Genomic DNA, 16,003 nt, shown 5'->3' with positions numbered 1-16,003 from the left:
CCCTCCTATTATAGGACTTTTTTTTTTTTTTTTTTTTTTTTTTTTTGTGGTACTGGGGCTTGAGCTCAGGGCATTTCACCAGCCCTATTTTTGTGAAGGGTTTTTCAAGAAAGGACCTCACGATTTATTTGCCCAGGCTGGCTTCGAACCTAGATCCTCCTTATCTCTGCCTCCTGAGTAGGTATGATTACAAGCATGAGTCACCAGTGCCTGGCTAGGACTTGTGCATTGTTTCCAGTGGGTTTTTGTTATTGTCATTTTGTTTTGTTTTTTTCACTTTGGAGGTACTGGGAATTGAACTCAGGGCCTTGCACTTGCTGTGTCACTATTTGAAAGTACTCTACCACTTGAGCCATGCTCCTAGTCCTTTTGCTTTCTGTTTTTCAGACAGAGTCTTGCACTTTTGCCCAGGCTGGCCTTGGACCATGATTCTCCTACCTCTGCCTGTGAGTAGCTGGAACCACTATGCACCACCATGCCCAACTTATTTTTGAGATAGGGTCTCTCTCAGTAACTTTCACCCAGGGTTGCCCTCAAACCACAATCTTCCTATGTCTGTCTCCCAAGGAGCTGGGATTATAGGCATCCACTGCCACACCTGGCCTTGTTTACAGTGTTTTGCTTCATGAATAATGTTATGGAGAGCTACTTTGTAGCTGTTGTGGGGAAATGAACTTAATCTAATCTCACTTAGGAATTTTAAGTATATGACCAACTCTAAATAATTATCCCCTTTCTCTTGCACCAAAGATACTGTTCAGACTATTCACACTGAATAATAACCCTGGAGTTGTTTCATGTCAGAGTCTTTGTTTAGAAGACATACATATACATCGTGTGGACATACCTCATAATGTACGTCTACAGTCTCTTATCAGTGGACATTGGTTTGATGTCCGGTTCTCTGCAAATACAGATAATCCTACTGCAGTGAATACCTGCCATCTCATACAGGAACAACCATATTTATAGGACTAAGCACAGAACTTTGGTTGATGGGTCAAAGACTAAATGCATCTATTTGGACAATGCCAAATTGTACTCTAGAGGAATGGTATACTTTGTTCTCCCCCCAGTAATGTATGGAAGTTTCTCTTTCCCTGAAACCTTACCAGTAGAAGCCAGCACCAGTGTCTCATGCCTGTAATCCTAGCTACTTGGGAGACTGGGACCAGGAGGTTTGTGATTCCAAGTCAGGCCAGGCTAATATTTTGTGAGAACCTCATCTCTAAACAACCTGAGCAAAATGGACTGGAGGTGTGGCTCAATCAAACTCCAGTGCCACCAAAGCAAACAAACGACACAACCTTACCAATAGAATGTATTTTAGTTACACTTTGCTTTCTGAATGACTTGTAATGTAGTCAGGATGCTTTATAGACCCTGGCCAACCACATGGGAAATACTGGACCACACAGTGGTGTTGAGTATCATCCCTGCCAGGTGATGGTAAAATGGCATGCCACAATTGCTTTGTTCTGCATTTGATTAGTAGGAAAGCGAAACACTTCAAAAATCTCTTTAATTCTTATCTCCTCTCTTTGTACATTTGTTGTCGGCTCGTGTTTACACAGATTTTCATTCTAAGGACGTGCTGTAAGTGTTTTGTCATAACTGTTGAAATATTTTCCCCAAAAGTCTTTTGCTTTTCAATTTTGTTTTTTATTTGTTTGCAGCACTGGGTTTTGAACTCAGGGCCTACACCTTGAGCCACTCCACCAACCTGTTTTTGTGATGGGTTTTCTCAAGATAGGGTCCCGTGAACTATTTGCCTGGGCTGACTTTGAACTTCGATCCTCCTGATCTCTGCCTCCTGAGTAGCTGGGATTACAGGCGTGAGCCACCGGCGCCCAACTGATCTTTTTCTTTTGCTCCATTTATAATTTTTAAAGTTTAAAATTCTTTCCCATCCAGAGATTGAGAACTATTATTTTTCTTCTAGTTTTTTATGGGCTGATTATTTAAATTTTTTGAAAATTTCAACTCTATTTGAATTTTTTTTATTATTTATTTATTTATTTTTGTTTTTTGTTTTTTGGTTTTTTTTTCTTTGTTTGTTTGTTTTGTGATAGGCCTGACAATGTGCCCAGGTTTGCCTTGAACTGATGATTCTCCTGCCTCAAACTCCAAAGTGCTGGAATTATAGGTGAGCCACCGCACCTCACTCATGAGCATTTTTTGTAAGGCAATAATACATCAATCAAGCTGTTCAGATCAAAGCAATGCAAAAAAAGAATACTTAAATTATGCTTCCTATTATGTAGGGGAGACGGGGGAAACAAGACTTGGAGGGTTTTTCACTTACTTTTGGAAGAAACCAATATATTTAAATGGTTTCCTAGAAGAGAAGAAAAGAAGGGGATGAAAAAAGAAGGGATAGTATGAGAAAGATGGTTTTTGATCCAATCATATGCTGTAGTGCAGCAGCCAATCACAGCTACGTGTATCCTTATTATGTGGACGTAAACCTTCCTACGGTGGACTCAGTGAATGTGAAAGCATGTGTCCCCATTATAAATAACATGAGCTCTGAGAGCTCAAGGTAGTGTTTTCTCCCTTAACTGTGTGATTGTATGATTAAAAAAAAACACCTTTCTTTACAAATGAGAATTTGTTGTAAAATGGTACTGAACTCAATGGTTTTTTATTATTATTATTCCACTTTGAATTGTTGCTGAGGCCAAATGAGCGTGAAGTATTTTACCTCTGAAATTCAGTATTGGTAGATGAAGCAGACTTGAGACTTTGTGAAGGTCAGCTGTGTGTCACGTCATGTCATGTAATTTGTTTACATCAATCTTTCAATTGTGTCACACCACATCCATACGTGATGGTCATGCTTTTTTGCCACTTGTCATTTTTTCCTTTTGTTAGAAAATGTTTTTGTTTGATAACCATGTAGTTTCAAGTGCCTGAGAACTTAAAAATCACAAGTAAATATCAGGAAGATATAATTTTTAGTCTGACTTAATCCTGGCATTTGGGCAGCCTTGGAATGCCACAGAATCTGGATTAAAAACAGAAAATATTTCATGTATGCCATCTGTTTTCATTCATGAAGGCCTATGACAGAAGATATGTTGAAATTTTCTCTGGACCATTCATATTTCCTCTGATATATTGTGTTCTGACATTTTGTATCCTGTTCACTAACTAAAAATGATACAAAAGAGGAAAAATGCTCTTTGTAAGAGGGCGTTCAGCTGCTGCACCTGTCAGATTCTTTCTGCTTGCAGCTAAGAGGGGATGAGATATTTGTGAGGGTTTTTTCTCATTTTTCTGAAACATCAAGGTCAAATAAAATATTTTAAATTTCATAAACCATGCATTCACCCTTCCTTCCTCTACTTAATGATCACACAAAGAGCCAAGTTAGATATTGTTTTTAGAATCTAAATTGTTCTCTGTGTTATATTGAGCAAGGCAAAATGAAAGACTTATTTGCTTTATTTTTTAACTTTCTTCAAAATTGACCCAATAGCTGAAATTTATGGGGATTTGTTTAAGGGTGGTGCAACAATCTTTTCATGGTAGAAAGAACAAGGTAAGCATATTAGGAAATATTAGAGATAAAAATGATATATTCTGAAGGGTAGTAGAGAAAGCTTTTGACTGGATTCAGAGGAATGGTAGAGAAGATTATACTTCTGAAGGCCTCAGCTTCTTTTCTAGGATCTGTGAAACCTTGAAGGATTTGCCCAAAATGTTGTTGATTGCCAGAGTGGAGAGCAGAGAAAGAAAAGAACTCTTAAGAAGTCAACTTCAAATTGTGTCATTCTGTCCTAATGTGGTTCTCAGAAGTTTGCTCACAAGGAGATGGTAGGGCAAGGAGACTCAGCTTTGTACTTTATTGGAAGTCCTGTAAGCCTCTGAGCCCTGGCCAAAGCTCCCAACAACCAAAACCTTGAAGACGCTCGTGTGGAAAACTATCGTTGAAAGTTAAAAGTGAGCCCTTCTATAAAAGATTCTTCCTCTGTGATTTCTAGCAACCAAGGCATGACTTGTATTATTGCACAGTCAGGGCCAATCAAGGATAAGAAAAGTACTTTTTTGGCAGTGGTACTGAGTGTTGAATTCAAGGCTTCATGGTTGCTAGGTAGGCTTAACCACTTGAGCCACTCTAAGGTAGCCCTTTATTGCTTTTGTTACTTTCAACATAGGGTCTTACTTTATGCCCAGGTTGTTCTGGACCAAGATCCCCCTATTTACACTTCCCACATAGCTGGGATGACAGACACATGCCTCTGCATCCAGGTTTTATTGACCAAAATGGGGTCTTAGAACTTTTTGGGCAGGCCTGCCTCTAACCATAATCATCCTGATCTCTGCCTTCTGAGTAGCTAGAATTTCAGGCTCGAGCCACTGCACCTGGCCTAAAAAAATACTTTTTTTAGTTGATTATTTTTGGATAAGGAATTCAAAACTCCACAATGAGAGAGAGAGAGAGAGAGAGAGAGAATGTGTGAGAGAGTAAGTGGGTAGGAGGTCTAGTCCATGATCATTGAGATCTATTGCTTTTAGACCCAGTAGGGGTGCTGGGTGGAAATACAGGGGCCTGTGGTAGAGCAAACTGCTCACCTTGGGACAAGGAAGGAAATGTGGAAGAGGAAGGAGCCGGGCTCCCACAATGCCCTTTGAGGGCACACCCCAGTGATGCAAGGAGTTTGCACTAGGCTCCAGTCACAGAGGTTCTACCACTTCCCGCTAGTGGCACCCTGGGGACTTTATAGCATTTAGACCATAGCATTGATTGATATAAGGGTGTCTCTTTTGAATTAAGGACTTTTGTTCTAATGTCAGTACAAATGCTTCAGAATTTTGAGGCATAGTGAAGTGTCCTTGAACAATTACATTTTTCTTACTAGTGTTTATGAAAATGCTGATGCTTTTCTTTTCATGAAAAACATTCATTCCTTTTCAGTATAATAGCTTCTGATTTTATGTTATTTGGAACAATGAAATTTTGCAAAAAGATTATATGGCAAAAGCCCAGAAGGGTGGAGAAAATGGTTTTAATCTCTGTCTCATACATAACATAGCAATAAGTCATGTATTTGGGGAGAAACAATTTTGCTAAACATATTTGTGATCTGATTATACAATGTGTTGGCCAATTTTATTCTGTTAGTTAAAATGGCTCTCCCTTTCTAGTATTAGATAAAATCATAGCTGTGATTACATGTTCATACGATTCTTGCGGCTGTGATTTTTGAGAAACCAGTGTTATGACTCCAGCTCTAAGTCAGTTTAGGTGTGGCCTTACCTGCCGTGAGCCTGGGGACCAGCCTGGGGATGGACAGTCACACCTTTTAGTCACAATGCCGTCTTCTCTCTTCCTTCCCCTTCCCAGAGAAAGCTTATTTTGAATGTTTTTAAGGATTTCATCAGGTAGTGTACACAGATTTCTGGAATTGCGTGTTATCACATAGAAGCAGGGAAATGATGCCGCCACAGCCTGCAGAGTGAAAGCTCAGGTTAAAAGGAAATTAGGAGATAATTAAAAAAAATTATAGTTCACTCAGCAAACCTCTCAGTCTCCTCCCAATTGGGATCTACAGATTTGTTTACAAGATGGTAGGCTAGATATTTTTTCTTTAATACTTGTAAAACTGTTGTTATCATCCAATTAGAAATGGTAACAAATGAGAAGATATCTAAGCATACTCTGTTTCCTCCATCTCCACACGCCATGCCATGCCCTGGACATGCCCAACATCTGCCTTCTGGTTTCTACTCTAACGTGTTTTCTTTCTTACTCTCAAGATATTAATTTTTGACACTGAAACTGCAATTTGAATAATGACATTTTGGCCTATTTGTATTGTAGCTCTCTGCGTTATCCTAATATAGCTAATTTATTATTTTATTTATTTATTTTTTGGTGGTAAATTGCTTGAACTCACACACTTGCTAAACAGGAGCTTTACCCCTTGAGTCACACCTCCATCCCTATTATTTTAATTTTTAACATTAAAATATTCGCAATGTTAAGTTACAGATAATCTTTAAGTCTCTCTCTGTACCCTCATTTGACACAATCTCCTTAAGCCCTACTTTATAAGAACACAAGTTCTTTTCTTTCTCTTTCTCTACCTTTTGTCCCTTCCTCTTTTACACTGTCAGGATTGCTAACATTTATGTTCTGTCTTGTAACCACAGTCATGGCTGACCACAGGATGACTCTAAACTTTGGAAGCCAACCCATAGCACTCGCTTTAGGACTTTGTGAGTACTGTAGGGTGCTGGCCTAAGTATGCATTGGAGTCTGTGTCCTTCCATAATTGACGCAATGTAAGTGAGCTGGCCGTTGTAAGGAGCGCTTCTACCCTCACGGTCCTTTACGATGGCTTTCTTTTTTTTTAATTTTTATTTTATTCATATGTGCATACAGTGTTTGGGTCATTTCTCCCCCCTTCCCCCCGCCATCTCCCTTACCCCCCTGACCCCTCCCTCTCTCCCCCACCCACTTGCTACCAGGCAGAAACTATTTTGCCCTTATCTCTAATTTTGTTGAAGAGAGAGTATAAGCAGTAATAGGAAGGAACAAGGGTTTTTGCTAGTTGAGATAAGGATAGCTATACAGGGAGTTGACATGCATTGATTTCCTGTACATGTGTATTATCTTCTAAGTTAATTCTTCTTCTTCTTCTTCTTCTTCTTTTTTCTTTGATTTCCTGTGCATGTGTGTTACCTTCTAGGTTAATTCTTCTTGATCTAACCTTTTCTCTAGTTCCTGGTCCCCTTCTCCTATTGGCCTCAGTTGCTTTTAAGGTATCTGCTTTAGTTCTCTGTGTTGAGGGCAACAAATGCTATCTAGTTTTTTGGGTGTCTTACTTATCCTCATACCTCCCTTGTGTGCTCTCACTTTTATCATGTGCTCAAAGTCCAATCCCCTTGTTGTGTTTGCCCTTGATCTAATGTCCGCATATGACGGAGAACATACAATTTTTGATCTTTTGGTCCAGGCTAACCTCACTCAGAATGATGATCTCTAATTCCATCCATTTATCAGTGAATGATAACATTTCATTCTTTTTCATGGCTGCATAAAATTCCATTGTGTATAGATACCACATTTTCTTAATCCATTCGTCAGTAGTGGGGCATCTTGGCTGTTTCCACAACTTGGCTTACGATGGCTTTCTTAAGCACTTTACATTCCCACATTACAGTTTGTTTTATTTTTGGACCACAGATCAGATGTACATGTAAAAAGTATTTTCCTGGAGTTTCTTATCACCATTTTTTATTGCATTATTTGCTTTTATTGTTATTACTCTTTACACACTTGTAGTCTAATTTGCATCTTTAATTCTACATTCATAATTTTTTAGTGCTTCTCTTCCAGCTTTGTCTTAGCAATCATGCTAATCTCTATACCTGCTTATGTTCTTATTTTCAGGCAACATCCTTTTCTGGTTTTATGGCTGTGCTACATTTGGATCCTTCATGTTAGAATTCTATGCTAGAATTCTTCATGCTAGAATTCTTCTTGTTTGGTTTGCCTCAGATTTTTGTTTGTTTGTTTACTTTTCAGGTTTGCTCTGTTTCTCATTTAATTTCATTTCTTTGTGATCAGTTTTCCAGTTTATATTATGCCAGTCTTTCTCCTGAACGCTGCAGGTGCTCTTCACATACAGCTGGCTTTCCATTCATACTTAGGAAGAAAGGAAAGGCCACTGGCTAAGGTGTTTTTGTTACTAACAGAACTTTCTTCCAGCAATATTTTTTTCTTGAGTAGGACTTCTATAGGAAAACAGGGCTGGGATTCCCTTTAGGGTCAGCTAATAAGGAAACTAGCTTCCAGGCTATAGCCACCCAGTATCCAAGTAACTTTATTCAATTTCTTTGTCACTCATGTATGTTTTCCCCCTTCAGTCTAAATGTTAGCTACTTGCCTGTGAGAGTGCCAACTGCTCCATTTCCTTACTTGTAAATCTTTGATTAATCCCTCTTTCGTAGCCTCACTTCTCAGTTATGCTTTCTGAGGACAGAACTCTTCCCCTTACATCATTTTCTAGACACCGACTTCTCTGCCCATTTAATTGGACAACTTGCTTCTGCCTGTTTCTCCATGTTTACCAAAATCACTCCCCTGCCGGTGGCCATCACTACCCACAATCCTGTGCTTCCCTTCCTCTACTTCCTTTTCTGTCAGTTACATCTTCATTGTACTTTTATATATATATATTTTATTTCAATGAGACTCTCAGGAGTAATGGGAGGCAAACTTAGATTTCTACCATTTTGAATCTCTTTAAGTTGGTTTTAGAAAAGCTGCCAACTCAGTTTCCATTCTGAACTTCAGGAAATTCTAGACTGTTTCCATTGCATAGTTTTCTCTGTTACTTATTATCTCCTCAGTTAGACTGAAGGCTCTACAGGAACTATAGTGATGCATTTGAGTGCATTTGTTTCTTCTAGAATCACAGGCTCAACTGGAAGGACATTCAAAGCTTCAGATACCAGTGCTAGCATTTAAGGCAGACTATTCTTCTCTCTTAACTTTGCTTTTCAATTTTATATTTTTTCTTTTTCCTGCTGCTTGCCTTGCTCTCTGTTTCTTACCTAGTCATCATTCTCTTAATTCTGGCTTGTTTCTTCACTGCGTCTTCTTCCCAACCCCTTCTCCATCTATAGAGGCAAAGCAGCTCTTTCCTCTGGGCACTGTCTCCCTTTACTCCTGATGGTCACTCTTAGAAGGCTGTTTCCAGACATTTCACTACACCATCCATATTCCTCATCATCATCCCTACAGCATTTTGAAGTTTCCTAGGAATTCTCTTTGAATAATTTTGAAAGTCAGTAATTTTTAATGCATGGTCAATCTTACTTTGTCCCTACTCACATTCTTCCCCCACCATATTATTCTGAAATAAATCCCAGACATCATATCGTTTCTTTCACACATATTTTACTATGCATCTTAGGTAGGTCTCCTTATAAATGTAATTTTGATATAATTAGCATGCCTAAATTGTTTAATATTATTACATATCTAGTAAGAATTTAGGTGTGCTAATGATATTGTGGTTACATTTATAAAGGAGCCCTTACTGATAATACAACCAAAAGCTGGTTTCAGGTTCTTTGAAAAGGTCCAAAAGAAGAGATAAAGGTCTAGGCAAGTCTCACCAAGAAAACACAGTGAAGACATACACACACAAAAAATCAGACATGAAAACACAGTGAAGACACACACACAAAAAATCAGAGAAGAAAACACAGTGAAGACACACACACACACACACACACACAAAATCAGACAAGAAAACACAGTGAAGACACACACACACAAAAAAAAAAATCAGACAAGAAAACACAGTGAACACACACACACACACACAAAAAAATCAGACAAGAAAACACAGTGAAGACACACAAAAAAAAAATCAGACATGAAAACACAGTGAAGACACACGCAAAATCAGACATGAAAACACAGTGAAGACACACACACAAAATCAGACAAGAAAACACAGTGAAGACACACACACAAAATCAGACATGAAAACACAGTGAAGACACACACACAAAATCAGACAAGAAAACACAGTGAAGACACACACACAAAATCAGACAAGAAAACACAGTGAAGACACACACACAAAATCAGACAAGAAAACACAGTGAAGACACACACACACACACACACACACACACACACACAAAATCAGACAAGAAAACACAGTGAAGACACACACACACACACAAAATCAGACAAGAAAACACAGTGAAGACACACATACAAAATCAGACAAGAAAACACAGTGAAGACACACACACACACACACAAAATCAGACAAGAAAAAACAGTGAAGACACACACACAAAATCAGACAAGAAAACACAGTGAAGACACACACACACACAATCAGACAAGAAAACACAGTGAAGACACACACACAAAATCAGACAAGAAAACACAGTGAAGACACACACACAAAATCAGACAAGAAAACACAGTGAAGACACACACACAAAATCAGACAAGAAAACACAGTGAAGACACACACACACAATCAGACAAGAAAACACAGTGAAGACACACACAAAATCAGGCAAGAAAACACAGTGAAGACACACACACACACACAAAATCAGACAAGAAAACACAGTGAAGACACACACACACACACAAAATCAGACAAGAAAACACAGTGAAGACACACACAAAATCAGACAAGAAAACACAGTGAAGACACACACACACACACAAAATCAGACAAGAAAACACAGTGAAGACACACACACAATCAGACAAGAAGACACAGTGAAGACACACACACAAAATCAGACAAGAAAACACAGTGAAGACACACACACACAATCAGACAAGAAAACACAGTGAAGACACACACACAAAATCAGACAAGAAAACACAGTGAAGACACACACACAAAATCAGACAAGAAAACACAGTGAAGACACACACACACACACACACACAATCAGACATGAGGGGGACACTATACTATACACATGAAGGTCATAAAAAAACTACCACGAAATTTTTATCTGTAATTTTATGCAGATGAATATGAAAATATAAATAAAATGAATAATTTTAACTACATATGTAAATTACCAATTATTCTGAATGAATAAATAAAAATGAAAGCACCTGAAAAAAAAAAAAGGAGCCCTTTCTGAGGCTTAATATCTCACATATCCAGTGTGTAACTTAAATGTCATTACATACCCAGCAAGTATTCAAATGTAGGTTTCATAATTATCATTAATAATGTGGGGAGAGGGTGTAGGAGGGTGAATATGGCGCAAATACTGTGAACACATGTATGTAAATGGAAAAATAAGACCTGTTAAAACTATTCCAGGAATGGGGGGAGAGGAGAATAAAGGAGAATAACAGAGGGGGTGAATCCAACTATGATATATTGTAAGAGCTTTTGTAAATGTCACAGAGTAACCCCAGTACAACAATAATTTTAAAAATCATAATTGCCATTAGTACTTTTTATTTTGTTTGATCAAATTGGGATCCGTTGTAAACTCTAAAATCTGACGAGGTTGGCATACCTTTTAAGTCTCCCTTCATCTATGTTACCCCTCCATCTCTCCTGGGATTTTATTGTGTTTTTCAACTCTCACATAATTCCTTAATTTTCTCACCAAATCCTTATATGATTTCAAATCTCTTCAAACCTCTTTTTTATAAGAAATTATAAATTTTTATCTGATCATTTGGTTGAAACTTGGTATAGATATGTTTAAGTTAGTCCAATCCAGTTGTTCGTGACTTTGTAATTGGAGAGCCAGTAGTTTCCCTGAGAGATCAGCTATGTTCTTCAGTTTACTGGTGAATATGAAATGTACTTTTTGTAAGAAGGCTCCTTTTGGGAATTCTCACAAACTTCTGAAATATGATAAAAATAAAATTTTGCATTAAAATGAAAATAGCATTATGTTGTCAAATTTTTCATCCTTAATAAATCAATAAATGAGAAACCAGTTTTCTGAGGGTAAGCTCAGAGCCTCATTTATGTGGACATATAAACTATTATATTGGTCATATAAAATTTCACAGGCTACTCTACTGTGCTGATGTCTAAAATGGTATGAATGGGAGCCATTGTTTTGTTGTAAGGGTTATAGCCATTTCATGCTTCCTTGACTTCTGGTTATTTTTGTTCAGAAGTTTTTAATGATGAAATCCAATCTTGTCCTTGCCTAACCATTTTTCTTGGGTGATATACAGTGTTGTCCAAAGAATTAATATTTATGAATCACAGATTTTTCTTTTTTTTGGCCAGAGTTAAACTTGGAAGGATCAGAACCTTCAGAGTGAAATGTCAAGTAAGAAATTTCCTTTTATAATGTATTTTACTCACTTCCTCCCTGGTTTTAGGAGCTGGGAATCCCAAGTGCAAACTAGCAATTGTTTTGGGAAGAACTGAAACTACTGTATCCAGGTAACATAATTCTGATTGAGACATCTATGTAAGAATAAATCACTTTCTACCAATTTCATTTACTTAAAACACACCAGTGGGGCTCACAAATCATAATAATATGATTATTATTAAGATTAGTTGTCATACGTTTGCATTTTACAAGTATTTTACAGAAAGATAAAGCTAGAAAGCATTTTAGGGAGTGTTGCTGTGTTCACTGGACTTTCTGGCACTGGAAAGTGTCACTGGGCCATCAAAGTTGTTTGGATGAGATGATTAGACATGACATTTTTCAGAAGTGTCTGTAATACTGGATTAGATGTTTAGATCAAAGGCAATAGCCTTGAAATGTTTAATTTTGTACATTAGTTCCCAGTTACCATTGTTGAGCAACAAGAAACCTCAAAGAATTTTCACTTATTTTTGAATCACTATTTTTGCTTCAAATCACAGCCTGCATCAGTCTGTGCTAGGTGTGTCTTTTACATGGTTCCCAGTCCAGACAGCATTACTTGTGTGATCCCATGATAAGAACAACAACAAAGATGCTTTAGACTCTGCCTGACATCAGGTCATTTCTCCTCCTAGCAAGCTTTCCCCAACACTGTTTTTCTTTTGACTAGACACAGGCAACACAGCATGATTCTTGTTCCAATGGACACACCTGGTATACAAGTAATAAGGCCTTTGTCAGTTTTTGGCTACCTGGGTAAGTACTCAATAAATGTGTCCAAGAACTAACAGGCAAGAAGACTAGAATCTGCATAGCTTTTTTTTTTTGTAGTACTGGGGCTTGAACTCAGGGCCTATACCTTGAGCCACTTCACCAGCTCTTTTTTTTTTGTTGTTTTTTTCTTTTTCTTTTATTATTCATATGTGCATACAAGGCTTGGTTCATTTCTCCCCCCTGCCCCCACCCCCTCCCTTACCACCCAGTCCGCCCCCTCCCTCTCCCCCCCAATACCCAGCAGAAACTATTTTGCCCTTATTTCTAATTTTGTTGTAGAGAGAGTATAAGCAATAATAGGAAGGAACAAGGGTTTTTGCTGGTTGAGATAAGGATAGCTATACAGGGCATTGACTCACATTGATTTCCTGTGCGTGGGTGTTACCTTCTAGGTTAATTCTTTTTGATCTAACCTTTTCTGTAGTACCTGTTCCCCTTTTCCTATTGGCCTCAGTTGCTTTTAAGGTATCTGCTTTAGTTTCTCTGCGTTAAGGGCAACAAATGCTAGCTAGTTTTTTAGGTGTCTTACCTATCCTCACCCCTCCTTTGTGTGCTCTCGCTTTTATCCTGTGCTCATAGTCTAATCCCATTGTTGTGTTTGCCCTTGATCTAATGTCCACATATGAGGGAGAACATACGATTTTTGGTCTTTTGGGCCAGGCTAACCTCACTCAGAATGATGTTCTCCAATTCCATCAATTTACCAGCGAATGATAGATAACATTTTGTTCTTCTTCATGGCTGCATAGAATTCCATTGTGTATAGATACCACATTTTCTTAATCCATTCGTCAGTCGTGGGGCATCTTGGCTGTTTCCATAACTTGGCTATTGTGAATAGTGCCGCAATAAACATGGGTGTGCAGGTGCCTCTGGAGTAACAGTCTTTTGGGTATATCCCCAAGAGCACCAGCTCTTTTTTGATATGGATTTTTTTTTTTTTGAGATAGGGTCTCACAAACTATTTGCCTGGTCTGGCTTTGAACCACAATCCTCCTAATCCTGTCTCCTGAGTAGCTGGGATTACAGGCGTGAGCCACAGGTGCCTGGCAGGAATAGATAGCATTTAATGTGTGCCCTGTATACTTGGAAATCCCTTTGGCCCAACAGCTCTCTTAATGTGTTGGTGGACATCAGGATAGAGCAGATAAAAAGAGACAGTGCAACATTCTGCCTCATTTTGTTTGCTGCTTGAGAAAAGGCAGGTTGTATTCAAGGAACAGCACCTCTAACTCCCAGTCTTCTTGAGACTTCCATGAGAATGGATTAATGAAGTAGATATGGTTAAATTCAATCAAGATCGTCCAGTTTTTGTCTTCCGAGTTCAGCTTTGTTGGTCAACCTACAAGAGCTAGGTTGGGTTTTGATTTATTTGAGTGAAAATCATTTCCTTTCTTCTGCCCTTGGGTAGAATTTCTAAGAAGCAAGACTACTTTTGTTTCCTGTCCTCCATCCTATACACATGTCCACCCTGCCCATGCTCCACGGGTGACCCTCTCAGCAAGTATTTGCTAAACACTGAGTACTGTTCTAGGTGATTAGAGCATTAATGAATGAGTGAACACAGTAGACTAAGACCCTTGTGTTTGTGGAGTTACATGCTGGTGGAAAAAAAGAGACAATAATACAATCATGTAAAAAAGTAAATTACAGCATATTTGCAGGTGACAAATTTCACAAAAAAATGTTTGAACTTCAGGTTCAGTGTTGAGTCTGACTTTCTCTGTATTGTTGAACATGACTGATGAATGCATTTGAGTAGCAGCTAAAAGACTTGCAATTTTATAGAATGTTTGACATCATAACCTGTGTGATGCAGCTGTATAATGTACCCACAGGTTAGGTACAGTGGGTGAAGTGAGATGAACAAGCTCACTGAAGCAAACTCCATATGAGAGGTTGCACTGCATAGCAACAGCCTGAAAAACACCAACAGGAACTTAAGTGTAGCTTAGGTAAAAATACGCTCCACTGCAGAGCCTACTTTTGAATTTTCAGTACGAAAAATTTCACCAGCACTTCTCCAACTCCCTATATCCCAAGGCCAAAAGAAACAGTGTGGAGAGAGTCATCTATTAATTCTATCCTGACAGGAAAAGGGTGGAGGTAGCAGGAGATTATCTCCAGAATTTGATGAAGAGAAGGGGTGGGTGAAGCAAAGACAAAAATGTGGATGGGTTCCCAGTCTCAGTGATTCAAGTGCCAGCATTATCAACAGGCAGCACAGAATGGAACAAGTACAGACTGGGAGTGGCAATCCTGAATGCAGGCCCAAGTCTGCTTTGTCACCAGTGCTGAAACAGCCTGTTCCCCAAACAGGACCCTTGAATCTGCCAGCATTAACTTGACTTACACTACTTACTTTCAGTGTTTTAAACATTGAGTCTTTTTTTCCAAGCAAACTTTTGTAAACATACACACACACACACACACACACACACACACACAAATGCACACTATATTAAAAGAAAAAGCAATAATAAAACATTATGGAGCTCAGTTTTGCATCCCCATAGCTCTGCAGCTTCAGAGAACAAACTAGAAAGTCTCTGGATCAAATGATTTCTACAATCTTTTCTAACTTGAACAATTGATGAGCTTTCTGGAGTGGTAGGTGATGGGAGTTCAGGGCTGATTGATATCTACTAGAAATGTCAATGGGTTCTTTAAATCCTGCTTTATACTTCAGCAGATTAATAATCTATGACTTTTTTTTGGTCAACTCATTTTTCTCTTAAAATTTTATTTTCTGTTTTATAGATCAATTGCATGGCGGGCATATGGAAATCCATTTTAACCAAGTGCGAGTTCCGGCCACCAATTTGATACTAGGTGAAATAAGTTTGCAAAGCTCTTCTCCAGTATTGTGTCTTCATGCTTTCATGTCTAAGTCTAGAAAGGGATATGCAGTCAGCCTTAATTTAGATACTTCCCCTTTTATTTGCTCCACTTATCAAGGACAGATTTTCCTACATGAAGTGGTAAAGTTCTATTTAAATATTAGATGTGGTTTTGTATTTTACATCAATTGAAAACATAGCTAAATACAAAAATCACACAATTCTAAGCAACATACTTTTTCCTAAGACATGATCCGTAGGCCTCTACTTGTTTTAAGAAAACTTTAGTACTTTCTGAATTCAAGTCTTAGATACAAAGTAGAACAAATAACTCAACACTGGAATGATCCTCTTGTTTATTGGGTGGAGTCGATAAGACTCCAAAGGATATTTCAAATGCCACCCCTTTCAAGAATGCTTTTGTGTTTCTTACCCTATCCACTCAACAAGCTTCTGACATCTGCCAGGCCCTAAGGTTACAGTGATAAACAGTCTCTCCCTCCTTTGTCTTTCTTTGATAT

The 16,003-nt window shown here is 38.3% G+C and overlaps 1 protein-coding gene across 2 annotated transcripts in view; it reads left to right on the top strand.

The window, feature by feature from the left end:
• LOC109692188 (nephrocystin-3) overlaps window positions 1-16,003 on the top strand; it is a 151,895-nt gene that overhangs the window by 116,657 nt on the left and 19,235 nt on the right. For both annotated transcript variants that reach the window (XM_074059673.1, XM_020172662.2), the window contains 3 exons: window positions 11,870-11,933; window positions 12,539-12,624; window positions 15,403-15,474. In XM_074059673.1, the coding sequence (XP_073915774.1) occupies window positions 11,870-11,933; window positions 12,539-12,624; window positions 15,403-15,474 (222 nt within the window). The remainder of the gene's footprint in view (window positions 1-11,869; window positions 11,934-12,538; window positions 12,625-15,402; window positions 15,475-16,003) is intronic.

The sequence above is a fragment of the Castor canadensis genome, chromosome 17 (genome assembly GCF_047511655.1).
Source record: "Castor canadensis chromosome 17, mCasCan1.hap1v2, whole genome shotgun sequence".
In the NCBI taxonomy this organism is placed as follows: domain Eukaryota; kingdom Metazoa; phylum Chordata; class Mammalia; order Rodentia; family Castoridae; genus Castor; species Castor canadensis.
The sequence above is the reverse complement of the archived record's forward strand: the minus strand, read 5'-3'. Positions and strand labels throughout refer to the sequence as shown.